We start from the raw sequence: 19,361 nt of genomic DNA on the forward strand, positions 1-19,361 counted from the left end.
GAGATTGTCATACTGAGTGAAGTAAGTCAGACAGAGAAAGAGAAGTATATCACTTATATGTGGAACGTAAAACGAAATGATACAAATGAACTTATTTACAAAACAGAAACAGACTCACAGACTTAGAGAATGAACTTATGGTTACCGGGGGGAAGGGTGAGGGGAAGGGATAGTTAGGGAGTTTGGGATTGACATGCACACACTGCTATATTTAAAATGGATAACCAACAAGGACCTACTATATAGCACAGGGAACTCTGCTCAGTATTACATGTAACAACCTAAATGGGAAAAGAACTTGAAAAAGAATAGATACATGTATATGTATAACTGAATCACACTGCTGTACACCTGAGACTATCACAACATTGTTAATCAACTATACTCCAATGTAAAATAAAAAAAATTTTTTTAAATTAAGTTCGTTCCTTGTAACTGTACTTTGACTCTTATCACCAAGCCTTCAGTTACTTGTTTTGTTCAATACCTTTTGAAGGAATAAAAATAGTCAACGTTTTAACTACATAGGCAAGATTCTAGGAAAAGGAAATTAGCATCCGAAATGTATGAGTCCACAAACCATTGCTACCAAAAGTGTGGTAGACCTGCAGCTTCAGCATCATCCCCAGTGTGTTACTAATGCAGACCCACAAGACCAACTCCAGACCTAATGAATCAGAAGTAAATGTCAGCAAGACTGACAACTGAGCTCTCAGCAGCAAAGCAGAAGTCAAGAGACTTGGAAGGAGCTTCAATGTGTTGAGACAATAACTCTCAACCAAGGATTGAAATATCTTTCAAAAACTCGAGCCAAATAAAGATATTTTCAAAGAACAACTGTCAGAGTTTGCCACCAACAGATTTCACTAAAGGAAAATTTTTAATATGTACATCAGACAGAAGGATAGTGATCCTAGACAGCAGGTCTGAGGTGCAAAAGAAAATGATGGATCACGTACTTTCCACATTTGGGGTATTAAAATATCCATTTTTAAAATAAAAATTAGAGTGACTGCAAAAAAAGAGAAGATGATGGACAGAGGTGTAAATATGTGGGTAACTCTAAGCAAACATTGATTGTATAGATCAGTGTCTTGGGGGAGTTTAAAAAAAAAAAGACACTAACATACAAGAAATGACCAGAGTTAAAGAACTTCTTCAAAAGAAAGGCAAAGATATTATTAAGTCTAGACTCTGATAAGTACATATGTTAAAATTTCTTGAGTGAATCACTAAAATAATAGAAATAAAAAATAGCACATAGGCAAAAAAATGGATAAGAGAAAATTCAGGTAATATGAAAGATGGCAACAACAGACAGAAAAACAGAAACAAGGAGTAATATAAGTCCTAATATATTAACCACTATTAACGTAAATGGGCTAATTTCTCCAGTTAAAGACAAAGATTGCCAGGCTCCCCAACAAGGCCACTCATCCCCAAACTCTCTCACATGCCTTACATTCTCCTTCACAGCACTTACCACAATTATGTTCCAATATTTATTTGTGTGATTACTAATTAATATATATTAATTACTGGTAATTTCTTCTTACTAGACCATAGATTCCATGTTGGCAAGGATTGAGTCTATTTTGAATCACCATTGCATTGCCAGCACCTCACAGTTCCTAACACACGGGAAGTTCTCAAATCTGTTAAAAGAGGAGGAAAGAAGGGAGGAGGGAAGAAAGAAACTGGATACACATCGCCATTCCTTCTAGGCATAAATTTTCTACAATGATTTTCCTTTGAGACGGGAAGTCCTTATCCATAAGCACAGTTATAGTTTTCTGATCCATAAGCTAGCTGCATCTGATTTCTTACATAGATGACTATGTGTTTTCATACTGAAAATGTTATCCATGTACCCTCATTTTATCTTTAAAATAATTTTTAACAATCAATTAAAAACTCCATTAAGCAGCACACCTTGGGAGAAATGCATTTGTGTTTGAATACTACTTAGTTTTATCCATAGTTGCAACTATTTTATGACTTGCTTAAATTGTTTTGTGATACTTTTTAATAATTATTTGCAATTGTTTATTGTTAGAATTATTAACTCCAATTTAGAGAGGAAAACTGAAGTACTGAGAACCAACAAGTACTGTTTTGTAGACCGGAATTCAAGCCTCCTATGATTAGTACTGGGCGCCCACTGGGCAACAGGATCTCAGCAATAAGGCTGCCGTTAGGTGTCATGTCAGATTAGTAGATGCCCCTGGAATCCCTGGAATCCGTTCTCCCCTTCTTTCACTGTAATAGGCTTATCTGGATATATCAATGCCCAGCTAAAGATAATATCTCCTAGCTTCCCTTGCAGCTAGGTCGTATGTCTTGTTTCTGGCTACTGGGATATGAGTGACAGCAATGCGTACAATTTCCACTTCACATCCTTAAAAAAATGAAGCTGTTTGTCCTCCAGGTGCCTTTTCTCCTTTCTAGCAGGCCAGAACACAAACATGGTGCTGATGAGATGTCTCCAACCACGCAGACAAGGATAAAGGAAGCAGCCCCCTAGACCCAGAGGAGTCAGCACATTTAGGATGGCACAACTACCCCACCAGCCTGGGTCGTCTCTGGATGGCCTCACGGAACAAAGCTTGCCAATCCTCCCTGTTAACGCAAGCAAGAAATAAACTGCATTTTTGCACCTCTGTTCACAACACTTTATCTATACCATAGCAAATACAGAGGTTAAATATTAACACAAAAGAGAAAAGACCAGATTATCAGAGAATCCAATGCCACCTTAAAAGGGGGGCAAGGGGGACACTCATGCTAGATCAAAATTGAGACGACAGAAAGTACTATCCAAGAAGCAAACCCCTCTTTCACAGCTGGAAGAAGACACACTGTCGCGGCCTGGAGACTTGCTCCTTTCAGTCCTGAATGCTATCTCTTTTGTGAAGCTAGCCTCACCAGGCTGTCTTTAAGAAAAGCTATTAAGTACTCAAATCACTGACAATCAAAATTTAGTGTCCTCTGCAGGAAAAGAATACATAGGCCTAAGGATAGGAGTATTCATTTCCATGAGGATTATATTTCCCCATCAAATGTTAATAAATTGGCATTCTGGCTTTATGTGTCAGTCTACTATAAGTTTAGTCACTGCAAATCAGCCATTCAACTTTAGGGCATTGACAAGATCCAACCTCTGGTCCAACAAGGTTGAGGAAAGGCCAAACTCTGATGTGTCCCATCTGGCCTTACCCAGGTGACCCCCTAAGTGATTCTTTTCTTCCAACCAATAACACCTCCACTTCGGCAGCCCCAAGCCCTCTACTGTTAGTCAACAAAGATGTCAGCAGCTACTTGTACCAAGCGTTATTGCTTCACCATCCCTCACCATGGAACCAACTAGCTGTGTAATTTTAGCAGCTCAAAGGTTAATACAAACACTCAAGCTTATTTTTAATAATAATTTGAAATTATATTTCCTCAAGCAATTTTTGGCCCCTACGTATGTCCCTGAGAAATAATTTTCCCTTGGAAGCTGCAGCTGCAAAGAGGCAACTCTAAACCTTTAAAAGTTTGTTAGAACTGGGAATTCCCTAGTGGTCCAACGGTTAGGACTCTGCACTTCCACTGCAGGGGGCACAGGTTCAAATCCTTGGTGGTGGGGGGCTGGGGGGGGAGCTTGTTAGGACCAAATGAAGAAGTGTGATCTTTGCTTAATTTTTATTTTGCTTCAAGTAAAAAACCAGTTTATAGCTGTTTAAGAACTCTCATCAAGGCTCCAGAAGCTCTATTAAAAGAGCCAAGGGAGCCGGGAGGAAGTGGAGAAAGCAGTGATTTATGCTGCTAGGGCTCACCCATTATTTCCACTAGCATCCCTTTATGAACAACAATGTATCTGCCACAAAGGGGGTACAGTGGGAAGGGAAAAATGAGACCTCTTCCTTCATGACAAAGATTCAACGTAAGTTGACAAAACAAATAGATCACACAGTAAATATACACATCACGGTGCAAAACTCATGTTAACCACTTTAACACTTGATGCTTTGTTAGTTCGTTAGACGTATCTAAAGTGGGACCCAGAGAGATTGATATTAATAAACACTATGATGGCAATCTTTATTTCTTGGTCTTTAAAATGTTCTGATGAGGGCTTCCCTGGTGGCGCAGTGGTTGAGAGTCTGCCTGCCAATGCAGGGGACACGGGTTCGAGCCCTGGTCTGGGAAGATCCCACATGCCGCGGAGCAACTAGGCCCGTGAGCCACAATTACTGAGCCTGCGCGTCTGGAGCCTGTGCTCCGCAGGAAGAGAGGCCACGATGGTGAGAGGCCCGCGCACCGCGATGAAGAGTGGCCTCCGCTTGCCGCAACTAGAGAAAGCCCTCGCACAGAAACGAAGACCCAACACAGCCATAAAAAAAAAAAAAAAAAAAAAAAAAAAAAAATGTTCTGATGAGGGAATTCCCTGGCAGTCCAGTGGTTAGGACTCGGCACTCTCACTGCCGAGGGCCTGGGTTCGATCTCTGGTCGAGTAACTAAGATCTCCCAAGCCGCGCGGCATGGCCAAAAAAAAAAGTAGATGGTTCTGATGAACATCTGATAACATGAGATAAAAGTTAAAAAAGGTATTAAATACCACTGAAATCTTCACCAGACAATATTTCATAGAACTTCCCTTGATCCTTTACATTTGGGGGTAGGGAGGCCTATACTTTTAAAAAGGGGCTCATCAGACATCTCTCAAAAATCCAGTATCCCTCTCTGTCCAAATCTGTTCGATTCCTGAATTCAGACGTAGAAAATGTGGATGGCAATGGTATCACTGACTAACTGATCAAAGTTCCCATCCATATTATTTGCATCATTAGCAAATGAGAGACCTGTGCTGGGAAGAACTGACATTGCTACATCTCCTATCTGGAAGGCTGTACCACACCCTGCCTGGCTTCCCAGCCATCTATAAAAGAGCCTGTCCTGGGGCTTCCCTGGTGGCGCAGTGGTTGAGAGTCTGCCTGCCAATGCAGGGGACACGGGTTCGAGCCCTGGTCTGGGAGGATCCCACATGCCGCGGAGCAACAGGGCCCGTGAGCCACAATTACTGAGCCTGCGTGTCTGGAGCCTGTGCTCCGCAACAGGGGAGGCCGCGATAGTGAGAGGCCCGCGCACCGCGATGAAGAGTGGCCCCCACTTGCCACAACTAGGGAAAGCCCTCGCACAGAAACGAAGACCCAACACAGCCGTAAATAAATAAATAAATAAATAAATAAATAAAGTCATTTAAAGAAACATTAAAAAAAAAAAGAGCCTGTCCTTTCAATCTTCCTTAAAAATTGCTTTCACCCTATCACACCTGTTCATAATTCTTCAGTGCCTCCCCACTGCCTACAGAATAAAATCCATACTCTTTAGCTTATGATTTCAGTCTTTTACAATCTAATATAGTAGGGAAAACATTAGGTAATCAGGATTACACAAATATTATGAATTAGCCCCTATTTTGCCCTGGACTTACAGACCAAGTTAAAGAATCTGACAGCTGGAAAGAAACTATTAATCTTAAAGGAGCATATCACCACCCATCGTGCCTGACCCCAGGGCTGCTTTGAGGTCTAAATAAGAAATGTGAAGTCCACTGAAAACTATCAATCACTCTACAAGTGCAAGATGTCGGTTTTACTATCCAGTATTACTATACAGACAAAAATCAATAGTTGTTGCACCAGGACTTGTAAGGATACAAAAAGAACCCACCAGGCTTGGGTACACAAGCAAGCTGTGACTTTCAAAGTGAACTAGTTGATTATTTGACAGGCCAGGTCATAAAGCCAATGAGAACAGCCAATGAGACCAGCCAATGAGACCCTGAGCTCTTTCATCCTTTATAATCTGATATATGGCCAACTCCCCTATGAATAATGCCTGGCACAAAGAAGCATTCAGTATGTATTTGCTGAATAACTAACCTCCTAAAACACACCTGGATTATAATAAAAAGGATGATATGCACAAAGGGTCCTATCCCAGGTGTCAATGACAGATTCTTCCAACTACCAGGACCACTTTTAAAAACACAATAAGAAAACTACCTGATAAAACGATGAAAGAAACTACAAAGGAAAATGTATGCTTGGTTGTGTAGGGAGAAACTCAGGTCCTGATGGCAAAACATATTCCACAAGAAATGCCGTCTTTAGCATAAAGAGTATAGCAGGGATTTTTTATTGTATTATTATTCTCCAAATATTCTTTCCTCCTCCTCCCAGTAACAGTATCTGATGCCTCATCCCTCCACTCTCAAGCTGGTGTTTTAAGTTAACCCTACCTCCGGCTCACATCTCTCCTAGTCAATAAATAGTTTAAGGGAAGCATATCCCAGACCTAAATTCAGTATACTCTAGTCACATAACCCTGGCTTATTTGGCTCAGGGGTGGACAGATAACTTAACGTTTATCAAATCTGAATGAATCTCAGGACCCAGGGCTTAAGTACTGGCTGGCCATTTGTATCCTAAAGGAAGATAACCTGAAAGGGGAAGGGATGGGAGAAAGGGGGAAAGGGGTGTGGTGGAAACCACTTCACTTGTTAATTGTGTAAGCCAATTTAAGTTGACTTGAAACACACAGGTCATGAAATACACACATCTCCCTGATTGTAAGCCAACATTTTTTTTTTAATTTATTCATTTATTTATTGGCTGTGTTTGGTCTTCCTTGCTGCGCGCGGGCTTTCTCTAGTTGCCGCGAGCGGGGGCTACTCTTCGTTGTGGTGCGTGGGCTTCTCACTGCGGTGAATTCTCTTGTTGCAGAGCACGGGCTCTAGGCGTGCAGGCTTCAGTAGTTGTGGCACGTGGGCTCAGTAGTTGTGGCGCGCGGGCTTAGTTGCTCCGCGCATGTGGGATCTTCCCGGACCAGGGCTTGAACCCATGTCCCCTGCATTGGCAGGCGGGTTCTTAACTACTGCACCACCAGGGAAGCCCAAGCCAACATTTTTTAGGAGTAAGATAACAAGCTCATATTTGTGTTTGAGAAAAATACCTCTGGAAACTGCATTTGTAATGGACTGAAAAAAAATGGATTATTGATGGCAAGGCTAGAAGCAGGGAGACCAGTTATGATTCTATTATAATAGCCAAGTGAGTGCTAATGAGAGCCTAAACGAGGGAAACGGTAGCAAGAATAAGAACAGGACAGAATAAGGTAATCAGGAGGTTGAGCAAAAGTCAATAGGACATGGAGATGGAATAAAGGAAGAGATTCAGATGGCAAGGGAAACAGAGGCAGCTAAACTGGGAAATCTAGATAGAGGGTGAAAGAGGTGTGATGTTCTAAGGACAATGGTGCTCCAAGGACAAAGGACCACCCTGCCTGAAAAAGTTTCAGCGTTACACCCCCTACCGGACTCTTAATCTCCCTCGCCACCATGTTGCGATGGTTACGAAATTCCTGAGCCCACCTGGGCAACGGGACCTGTCCCAAATAAGGAAAGGTATATGCCCTGTCCCACTCCCACCCTACAGAAGGAAGGTATATGTGCCTTGACCAATAAGTAAACAAAATTTTCACCTCGGACCATTCCTTTGCTTTCTGGCTATAAAAACTGATCAACAGCACACGTTCGGGCTCGACTCTCCCAGACTACTAGGAAGTCGGCCCACTCTTCTGGCAGCGACCCTTCCCCCTAATAAATTCTATCTTCTTTACATTCTGCCTTGTGTCTGGAAATTCTTTTCCAACCCGCGTTTGGACCACGACAAGAGAGACTCGAGTATGTGCAAATCTGGGGAGAAAGTTAATGGATTCAGGCTTCGAATATTAAGTTTTGTTGAAGAAAGAGAGGAAACTCCAGAAGCCTGCATAGCAATCATTCTGCTTTAAGTATTTCTTTCGTATCATGATCCCTCTGGAAACCAGGACAAGTCAGTCCCCATTCTCTGTGAAGATGGACAAGCATCTTACTTGTCTTTCTAAAAACATTTGTAGCTATTAAAGGTTATGTGATAAATCAACTTTTTTTTAGGTTTAATGATTAAACTGCCTTTTAAAATAAACACAAACCTCTACCTCACATCGTAACACAAAACTTAGAGATAGACCACAGATATAAATATAAAAGCTAAAGCCAGTAAGGCTTCTGAAGAAAATATAAGAATATCTTTACAACTTCAGGGTAGGCAAAGATTCTTAGAACACAGAAAGTACTGACCATAAAAGAAAAAAATGACAAGTTGAACTTAACTGAAATTAAAAACTCCAGTTCATCAAAATATACCATTAAGAAAATGAGTGGGCAAGCCACACACTGAGAGAAAATATTCACGAGGTATATGTTTAACAAAGGACTGGTATCCAAAATATAGAGAGTTCTTACAAATCAGTAGGAAAAAAAAAAAGACAAAACCCAATTAAAAAAATGGGCAATCAATAGCACTTCACAAAGGAAGATATATAATTAGTCAAGAAGCAAAGATTAACTGTTCCACCTCATTAGTCATGAGGGAAACTCAAACTAAAGCCACCAGGAGCTACCACTACACGCCCACTGAACTTCATACACTGATGGCTGGAGTGTAAAATGGCAACTTGGAAAACCCCTTGGCAGTTTCTTACAAAGTTAAAACACACAATGACCAGGAATTCCACTGCTAGGTATTTATTCAAGAGAAATAAAAACAGATGTCCACAAAGTCTTTTTTGCAAGAATGTTCAGAGCAGATTTATACATAATAGCCCCAAAATGGAAATAACCCAAACGTCCATCATCTGGCAAATGAATAAACAGACTGTGGTATATTCATACAACAATATAATACTCAGCAATAAAAAGGTACAATCTGTTGATACACTCCAAAACCACGAATGAATCTAAAAGATATTATGCTAAGTTAAAGAAACCCAATACAAAAGAATACATACAGTATAATTCCATTTATATGAATAGGCAAAACTCACCTATGGGGTCGGGGTGCCAGTGGAGGGGTATACTGGAAGAGGCACAAGGGAACTTTCTGGGGTTTTGGAAATGTTCTCTAAGGGTGTGGGTTACAAAGGTGCATGCATTGGTCATGTCAATGAACTGTACACCTAATATCTGTGATTTTCACCATATGTAAATTATGCCTCAATTTAAAAAAGGAAAAATTAAAACAAAGCAAAACAAACAGATCTCTAATACAAATACCTGAAATCAATATGCTTTTTTTTTTTTCCTGGACTGAAGGAAACCTTTATAATTCCAAGGCAAAAACAAAACACACACTCAACTTTTAAAAGGTTAACTGTGGAAACAGCACAGACCAAAACATCACTCAAACCACAAGCCAATCTTAAGTAAATCACCTAAGCTCTCTTAGCCTCAGTTTTCATCTATGAAACGGGAATAAAAAAATCTACCTCACCAAGACATAAAAATTAAGCTTATGCAAAGCACTGCAGAGAGGGGACTTCCTGGCAGTCCAATGGTTAAGACTCCGTCTGCACTTCCACTGCACGGGGCGTGGGTTTGATCCCTGGTCGGGGAACCAAGACCCCACATGCGGCGCCACGCAGCCAAAAATTTTTTTAAGTTTTTAAAAATAAAATTAAAAAAAAAAAGCATTGTAGGGCTTCCCTGGTGGCGCAGTGGTTGAGAATCTTCCTGCTAATGCAGGGGACACGGGTTCGAGCCCTGGTCTGGGAAGATCCCACATGCCGCGGAGCAACTGGGCCCGTGAGCCACAACTACTGAACCTGCGCGTCTGGAGCCTGTGCTCCGCAACAAGAGAGGCCGCGATAGTGAGAGGCCCGCATGCCGCGATGAAGAGTGGCCCCCGCTTGCCACAACTGGAGAAAGCCCTCGCACAGAAACAAAGACCCAACACAGCCATAAATAAATAAATTAATTTAAAAAAAAAAAGGCATTGTAGAGAAGAATGTTGCCTGCTATTCCAGTTCTACAAGGATCAAGCCATTAGCCACTGCAGTCACCCACTGACTGTGGGCCTGAGGGGAATTCAGGATGGAGACAAACAGGAAGCAGTCTGTGCTTTGGATGCCTGCCCCAAGATAGTGAAGATACGTATCTAAGGAAAAATTTCAATGACCCCAGATTCTTGCATCTTCCCATACATAGAAAAGCACTAAAATCATCAACCTGAGATGCCTGTTCTTTGTGATTAAAAGTCACCTTTTGATTTCGACTACAGGTTTTTTCACAGCAAAAATTTCATATATCCTGGCTCCTCCCTTACCTCTTCAGAACAGTTTCTCAGAGCTGAGAGGCTGTCTTCTGGGTTATCTTACACAGTAAGACACTGAATAAACTCAACTCACAGCTCTTACGTTGTTCGTTTTGGTTTTTTTTCAAGTCAAGATATCTAGGGAATTCCCTGGCGGTCCAGTGGTTAGGACTCTGCGCTTTCACTGCTGAGGGTGCAGGTTTGACCCCTGGCCGGGGAACTAAGATCCCACAAGCCGTGGGATGCGGCAAAAAAAAAAAAGTTATCTAGTATAGTCCCTGGAACACAGGACCTTAGTAAATGGTCATGTAGGAAACAATTAGAAAATGCATAAAAACAGATCCACTTTACCTATCCTTTCTAGTGGACTCTTTTTTGAATATCTATCTATACTCCTACCCTTTTTTTTTTTTCCTGAAAACTCTCCCCCTTTCTGATAAGTAACCCCATCCCATCCAGATGGCTGGTGGGGTGAGGGGGTAAGGTAAGGAGGAAGAGATGCCTTATTCTTTGGCTCCTTCATCTTAAAAACGTTCATGTTAATCAATGTATTGGATAACCAAATTATATTTAAAGGTATGAGGGAAACTCACTAGTTTTTTTTTCAAAAGTTTAAATTGTTTTGTGAAATGCAACAGACTTATAAAGATGACCAGCAGCAGGTTTCTCATATATTAGGTTTACCTAAAGTGGCATTCTTATTCACATTTGCTGGAAAGCTTTCTAATTACCTTTCAAAAAGCCATATATTTCCAAATGCTAAAACGTGCACACCAATAACTACTTTCCCCAAAGAGCATGCCCAAACCATAGACAGAGCATGTGAGTACTGCTCTCCTTTTATCACACCAGTACTGTTTAGTTGGATTACAGCCAACAGCAGGGCTCAAAGTAGATTTATCTTTCCTGTAGATCATGTAGTCCATTTGCCTAATGCAGTGCCCTAGATTTTACAAATTACATTCACTGATGTACTTGCAAGTCTGCAGATTTATTAAACATTTTCAAGGAGGACACAAGACATGTGTATAAAATTGTCTGTCCTGATCATCAATAAAAGCACTATTTCGAGGCCACCCACTATCCTTCCGCTGTAATTTTAAATTTCTGTAAAGATTTCTTTGCTTTTGGCAAAATCAGGGTTGAGCCAATACGCAGATGTTCTATCTGCATTCACACCGCACAGTAAGAACCCACACCTACCAAAGATCTGTTTGAAAGCTTTCAAGGCCAAATATTTCTATTGTGTGGCCTGTGATAGGCACAGGCTAAAGGAAACTTGAAACTATAAATAGCACAGAGAACACCATGTGGGACGGGGGGATGTTTTGCTTAAAATGACACAACAAACGAGTTCACAATTCGACATAATGTCCATATATATCAAAAAACTGAATTATGAACCGACCAAAAAACTATGATGACTAAGAAGAAAAGAATTTATTCCCACCAAAAAGTTCTTTATGCCATCTTACTACCACTTTTAAGGTGTTTCCTCATGATGCAGAGATATTCACCGCAAAAAGGCTCGGGTCTAACTCTCCATCATAGTGTGACCCAAACTGAAATGCAGTGGAATCCGACTCAGTGTAAGTGCAGTCTTCTGGGGGCCAACAACCAACCTGGAGCTGGCACAGGGCAAGACTCCATCAGGTTTCCTCACTGCCCCTGATAATCACTGCTCCCCATACAAATAAGATCTTAAAAGCTCCAACCTAAAGACAAAACCAGATTTGCCTCCTCCGGTGTCGGCTAAGAAGGTACAGGGATCATCTGTAAAGGGGCAGGAAATCAAGTGGGTGTAAAATGGCTGCCCCGGGCAGACTGAAACGCAATACATCACAAGCAAGTCCCTTCCTAGAGTAAGGGCTTTACAACAAACGTGTGGGTCAAGAGCCCCCAGCCATTTCCACTCGGGATGTGAAGGTGCGCAGGAGGCTGGACAGCAAACCCGAGGCCAGATGCGGGCAGGGAGAATAGGCACGCGGGCCCGCAACCCGGGCCGACAACTGGGGGTAGCACGAGGTGCCCGGTCACCGCCTCGACGTTTGTCGGGACCCGTCGAAACACAAAGCCCAGCGGGTGCTGCTAAGAAGAAAGGAAAGGAAAGCACGTGCTCCGCAGACCGGATCGGAGTTCTCTGACCACCGAGTGCACTTTCACCGGAAACCGCGGAGCTCCCCGCGGCCGAGCCGGCTCCCAGCTGAGGGGTTTCCGGCGCCCCCTGCCTTCCAGCACCCCCGAAACGCCCCGAACTCCCGGCCCTGATTGCACCTCTCACCACAGTTTTGCTGAGCCCGGGGCATCGCTGACCCGCTCGCCCGGAGAATTAAGTTTCTAATAATACAACTTCAGGCGGATTAGCGCTGGCATCACCCAACCCCGAAGCCGCACCAGAGGGCGTGAAAAGCGAGGCGGGGGCCCGGGCCGGGGGCCCGGCGAGGTGCGGGGCGCCCGCCCTCCTCCCTGGCAGGTGCGCCCCGGGGCTCGCCAAGGCCCGCCGCGCTCACCAGGTACCAGACGCCAAGCAGGATGGTGCCGGTGCGGACATGGCAGCACAGGCAGCAGCTGTTGGAGTAGAACCGCGTCCAGGGGGCCACCATCTTCATCGCTCGGACCGCCGGCGCAGTGGCGCGAGCGCGCGCCCAACTTTGCAGGAGCTTCGGCCGCGTTGGTCCGGGCCCGCCGCGCGGCTACTGCCGGCTCCTCGGCCACTCCCGCTCGCGTTTCCAACCCCGCTCGCCGCCCGCGGGCCCTTGCTCCGCGCCTCCCCCGAGAGCTCGGAGCGGCTGCTTCGGCCGGACCCGCGCTCGGAAGGCTGCGGGAGAAGGAGGAGGAGCAGGAGGGGGCGGAGCGGCTCGCGGACCACGTGACGGGCGCCCGGGCCCCGTGATGTCACCGCAGGCTCCGGCCAGCTGCTGGCGCCGCCGGCTCATTGTAAATAGATAAATCATCTTGCACTTTCGGTCGGTCCCGGAGTCGGCCCCCAGTGGAGTTCCTCTTTCATTTGGTCATTTGTGTAACTCTGTCATGGATTCGAGATTCTTTTACAGTCTAGTTGGTTGTGGGGTTTTTTTTCTCCTTCCACTTGTATCTTGCAGATAATCTGTAGGTGCCATCACTGTTATCTTGTAGACTGGATGGAGGGGAGAAAACGGTAGGGGTGATTCCAGTCAACTGCAGTGCTTTGAAACTCCGCTGAAGCTGCCAAGAGCAATTTGTCTCTGCTTCCCAGCTCAATTACTGTGGTAGTAATCTTTTCCCAGAAAATAGGTTGCGTGTCAAGGACATCCTTGCTGTGCTTCAAGTAGCATTTTTAATCATAACTGCAGCTCTAAACAATCATCAAGCCAATTACTGCCACACGGTCTCTGTGTAAGTGAATAAAGTAAGGAGTCCCAGGAAAAAGAGAACCAGGCGTGGCTTTCTTGACATAAGAGAAGCCATTTTTGGCCTAAGACATTTTGTGATCTAAGACTGACCACAGTGCTTGTCCTTGAACAGGCCTCAGCAATAATGATCTTAAGGGAACACAAGAACAAACTGTTATCAGGCAAGAGAAGTAACAATAGCAAAGATAAATCAATTGTAGGACTTCCCTGGTGGCGCAGTGGTTAAGAATCTGCCTGCCAATGCAGGGGACACGGGTTTGGGAAGATCCCACACGCCACGGAGCAACTAAGCCCGTGCGCCACAACTACTGAGCCTGCGCTCTAGAGTCCGTGAGCCACAACTACTGAACCCACGTGCCGCAACTACTGAAGCCCACCCGCCTAGAGCCAGTGCTCCACAAGAGAAGCCACCACAATGAGAAGCCTGCACACCGCAACGAAGACTAGCCCCCGCTCGCGGCAACTAGAGAAAGCCTGCGCGCAGCAACAAAGACCCAACACAGCCAAAAATAAATAAATAAACAAATAAATAAATAATAAAAATAAATTTCTAAAAAAAAGAAGATAAATCAGTTGTAAAGACTCCCAGTTCTGTTTCAATGGTAAAGATTAACCTGAAGCACTTTCTTAAGCTGTTTCGAAGAATTTAAAACCCCCCTCGAGCACTCAACCACCCTCTAAGGGATGATGATGTCGACCTTTTCTGACCCTCAGGACTTCAATCAACTAAAGCTTGGACTCTGTGACCGCCAAGCCACTTCATGACTATGCATGTACCCTTAGCTTAAAATTTCCCCAATTTTGCTATTGGGGAGACACTGCTTTGGGGAAGATTCCCCAGTGCTCTCCTTACTTGCTGCAAGTAATAAATCCTTCCTTTTCCTGATCTTTGTTTTGGTTGTGTCTTTTGGCTCCACACCCACCAAGAGGCGAACCCAGTTTTTTGGGTAACATCTGCAAGACCCAACACAGAGTGTTAAGAGATACTGAGAGATAGGACTCCAGTTTGGGGTTATTTCCTCCCATTTAGTGTTTGGTCTGGAAGAGCCCTTGTCCTAGGTTAGTCTCTAGTAATCACTGTGTAAGCCAAGCATCTCAGTTAAGCACTCAAGATTTTTTTTTAAATAAATTATTTTATTATTTTATTTATTTATTTATTTGGGCTGCCTTGGGTCTTTGTTGCTGTGCGCGGGCTTTTCTCTGGTTGCGGCAAGAGGGGGCTACTCTTTGTTGCAGTGTGCGGGCTTCTCATCGTGGTGGCTTCTCTTGTTGCAGAGCACGGGCTCTAGGCGCGCGGGCTTCAGTAGTTGTGGCACGTGGGCTCAGTAGTTTTGTCTCGTGGACTCTAGAGCACAGGCTCAGTAGTTGCGGCGCACAGGCTTAGTTTCTCCGCGGCATGTGGGATCTTCCCAGACCAGGGCTCGAACCTGTGTCCCCTGCATTGGCAGGCAGATTCTCAACCACTGCGCCACCCGTAAGCTCTCTGAAATACAAGATTCCCTTGAATCAGTGAGTCATTTGCCTAAAGAATCTGCAATTCCGGTGGGGAAGGCGAAGTGGGAGGTAACTATGGGAACTTGCTGGGAGTTGGAACTTGGAATGTAGTACTCCCCATCCTGATTCTCTATTTCCATTCCTTCTCAAGCACTGATGCTTGTCTTAGAGCTGGTTCGAAGTGGCTATGAGCATGATTAAATATTAAATGGAAGATCCCAAACAGAAAATTATCTCTAATGTGAAGAAAACAGAACGTTTTAGTGAGAAGACAAAACAAAACAAAAAAAACCCTGAGATTTCCTTGTTTGGTATTTCTGATTAACTCCCACAATGATGTTGTTACTGGACTGAATTTTGGGTCAGCTTACCCACTGCACAGCAAAGCCAATGTACCGACACTGGATGGTAGTGAAGGAAAGTACAGCATTTATTGCAGGCACCAAGCAAAGAGTATAGGCAGCTCATGTTCAAAAGTCCCAAACTCCCCAATGGCTTTCAGGGAAGGGTTATTAAAGGCAACATTTGGGATGAGGGGTGGAGGGAGCATGACCTTCTTCTGATTGGTTGGCGGTGAGGTAAGAGGGTGATGTTTCAGGAAAATTAATCATCTGGGGTCTACTTAATCACCATCCTCCACCTGGGTGGGGAGGTGTGTCTTAGTTTCTGCATAACAACTCAAAGATAAGTCTCAGATTGTTATGGATATCCCTTGAGGGGGAACTGGGATTCTGTTTTATCACTGAACTATTGTTACTTTTCTTGCTGAACTACTTTTCCCTTGTTTCTGCATTCCCTCCCTTCCCTAATTGGTAAGTGCTTGTGCCTGCTCTTTGGAACTCAGGGAAGGCCTAGGAGACGAAAACCTTTCTCTACAAACAAGAAGCGGGGGACACGGAGGGGTTTTTGTACACGGGAGGGCCTCACAGGGTCCTACTCACTTTCGGTGTTCATTATTATTTCTGATTAAGGGCCCATGCCTGACATCTCTGGGGATGACTCTGGGGTCCCTTGAGATCCATGTTTAAGCTACACAATAAGAATGTTACAGCTTTACAGGCTTGTAAAGCTAACCAGTCTTGCACTTAAGCAGCCTTATCTCACATTCCTCTTCCTTCCTATATAACCTGTCTTTAAGAAATTTAGATCCAACCAGTTTTTCTCTTGCTCCAAATCTGAAATGAAACTTTGACAATTACTCTATAATAATCTTAACTTGAGGGCTTCTCAGATCTCTTCTTTTCTAGGACAAATTGTATTTCAATCCATCTGTTAGAGATCCAAATTACCCAATGTTACTTTTTTTTTTTTAATTTTTATTTATTTTATTTTTGGCTGCGTTGGGTCTTCGTTGCTGTGCGCGGGCTTTCCTCTGGTTGCGGCGAGTGGGGGCTACTCTTCGTTGTGGTGCGCGGGCTTCTCATGCGGTGGCTTCTCTTATGCGGAGCACGGGCTCTAGGCGCGCGGGCTTCAGTAGTTGTGGCACACAGGCTCAGTAGTTGTGGCTCACGGGCTCTAGAGCGCAGGCTCAGTAGCTGTGGCACACGGGCTTCGTTGCTCCGCGGCATGTGGGATCTTCCCGGACCAGGTCTCGAACCCGTGTCCCCTGCCTTGGCAGGCGGATTCTTAACCACTGCGCCACCAGGGAAGCCCCCCAATGTTGCTTTGAGTAGTGAGTGTTTGTAAGACATACAGACATAAAGGCTACAAACATTAGAAAATTCTGCTCCCTCTCCCAGAGCTATTGTCTAGCTTAGTGCACAAGTCACTGTGATGTTAGTCAGAAGCATGCCAAGTATCCTTACAGGTACAAACAAAATACAATGGGGAAACGGAGGGATTGATTACATTAAAACTGTGGGGAGTTAGCGTTTCGGTTGGGCCTTGTAAAGGGTGAATAGAACGTAGACCAGGAAAGGTGAAGGAAGAGACACTTTTTAAACAAAATTATTTTATTGAAGTATAGTTGATTTACAATGTTGTGTTAATGTCTGCTGTACAGCAAAGTGAGTCAGTGATACTTATATATACATTCTTTTTCATATTCTTTTCCATTATGGTTCATCACAGGATATTGAATATAGTTCCCTGTGCTATACAGTAGGGCCTTGTTGTTTATCCATTCTACATATGATAGTTTGCAAGAGACACTTGATCTGGAAGTTGTATAGAGCCAGACAGTCCTTTGGGGGAGGGAAGGTCTCGCTTGAACTACCTCCATGACCTCAGCAAGCAACTGTCTCAGGAGAGACCTCAGTACCCCTCTTAAAGCTGAGAACTTCAAAGAGCTACTATTTAACTCTCCTGGAAAGGAAAAAGGGGGCTCGACACCTTCCCTCAACGTGTTGGAAGGGGAATCCACATGCCTATGCCAGAGGGAGCTGTGAAACGTCTTCTTCAATAATGAAAGTACTGGGCTTCCCTGGTGGCGCAGTGGTTGAGAGTCTGCTTGCCAATGCAGGGGAAACGGGTTCGAGCCCTGGTCTGGGACGATCCCACATGCCGCGGAGCAACTAGGCCCGTGAGCCACAACTACTGAGCCTGCGCGTCTGGAGCCTGTGCTCCGCAACAAGAGAGGCCGCGACAGTGAGAGGCCCGCGCACCGCGATGAAGAGTGGCCCCCGCTCGCCACAACTAGAGAAAGCCCTCACACGGAAACAAAGACCCAACACAGCCAAAAATAAATAAATAAATAAATAAAAATAAAATGACTAAAAATAAATAAATAAATAAATAATAATAATGAAAGTACTGCTCTCCTAGGTGAGACCAAAAAAAACCTCATAGGTCTCCTCGTGCACTCTCCACATAAACCAGGGACCCATTCATTCATTCATTCACTCATTTCATGAGAGGGAACTTATCGAGTACCTTCTTGGAGCTAAGCGTGGCTGCCACCTCAGAAAATGAAATAGTCTCTGTCTATAAGGAGCTCACAGTTTAATGAGGCAGACAGAGAAATAAATAGAAAAACGTAATAGCAAGATAAGGGCTAAGGTATGTGCAGCACGGAGCGCTATGAGAACCCCAGATCTCAGCTTTGGGAAGGTCAGGGAGGACTTCCCAGAGGTAGTGACAGCTAAATTCAGAATTATAAGATAAGCTGGAGTTAGCCAGGGAGAGAGACAGAGGACCACCCTGGGCAGGATGGGAGCAGGATATGCAAGCGCCGAGTGGCTGGCGAGCTCCCAAGTTTAGAAGCAGCAACTAGTACAATAGCTGGGGTTTAACATTTGGAGGGAAAGGAGGAAGAAGAGAGATGGGGCTAAGGAAGTTTTAGGGGTGTCAATTTAGGTAGGGGAGGTAACAGAAGATGAAAAGCTTTTCATGCCGTGTTCCACTGAGGTTTGGAGTATATTTCCTTAGGGAACTTCTGAACCACTGAAGGTTTCATAAATATTAAACCCATATGACTTGAAAAATTGATGTCTCGAGCTTAAGGTACATACAAATGAGATAGGCAGGACCCTCTACCTAACTTGTGGGTCCAGTGCAAACTGAAAATGTGGTGCCTCTTGTTTAAAGGGTATTAAGAATTTCAAGATGGCAACAGTGGAACCTTAAACCAAGTGTGGGCCCTTCAAAGTGTGGGATCCTGTGCTACTGCCCAGGTCACACACCCATGAAGCTGGCCCTAGAGATAGGTCCCATATTTCTCTCAGAAGTTAAAAACCAAACTAAACAACAGCAAAAAAAAAAAAAAAAAAAAACCGGTGAGAGCTCTCTTGTTTCTTTCAAATGACAAAGAAGTGCTTCATGGAGGCTGTGATCGATGCCAATTTTATAGGAGTGTATGGAAGCAAATGTGGATGCCAGATGGTTCATTAAAGAATCTGGATCTTGTCCCAGTCAGGGGTCAGGACTCTGAAGGTCAGAATGTGAAGCTGGCTCCAGCCCTGAACTGTAGCCAAGGTGGAAGTCAAAAATCGTGATTGACATGCTCTGAGATCCATGTAATGCATCATACATTTATTAAAGCACACATTTGGGGCTTGGTCAGCTTCTGGACTGGGGGTTGGGAGAAAGAGAGACTAAGGCACAATCCTTGCCTCCAAGAAACTCATAAAGTAATGAGAGAGACAAGGTGGACAGAGGGATACATTAGCGGTGGGTAGCATGGCTAACAACGGAGCACAGTATTCTGATCAATAGTGATATTAACATGGCACGTCATACAGTTTATCAGTGTTTAAAGATTTGGAGTGCAAGCGAATGCATCTGTATCCATCAGAGCTCAGTCAGGAAAACAGAAGCCATTCTAGACATTTTACACAGAGGGAAAGTAGTCAGGGAATTG

At 44.1% G+C, this 19,361-nt stretch overlaps 1 protein-coding gene across 1 annotated transcript in view; it reads right to left on the reverse strand.

Moving 5' to 3' along the window:
• Nucleotides 1-13,012, reverse strand: part of LAPTM4B (lysosomal protein transmembrane 4 beta) — a 71,179-nt gene extending 58,167 nt beyond the window's left edge. Inside the window, exon 1 of the mRNA XM_036830472.1 lies at nt 12,689-13,012. Within this exon, the coding sequence (XP_036686367.1) occupies nt 12,689-12,787 (99 nt within the window). The 5' untranslated portion in view covers nt 12,788-13,012. The remainder of the gene's footprint in view (nt 1-12,688) is intronic.
• Between the last annotated feature and the right edge of the window lie 6,349 nt (nt 13,013-19,361).

Source organism: Balaenoptera musculus, chromosome 17 (assembly GCF_009873245.2).
Source record: "Balaenoptera musculus isolate JJ_BM4_2016_0621 chromosome 17, mBalMus1.pri.v3, whole genome shotgun sequence".
NCBI lineage: Eukaryota > Metazoa > Chordata > Mammalia > Artiodactyla > Balaenopteridae > Balaenoptera > Balaenoptera musculus.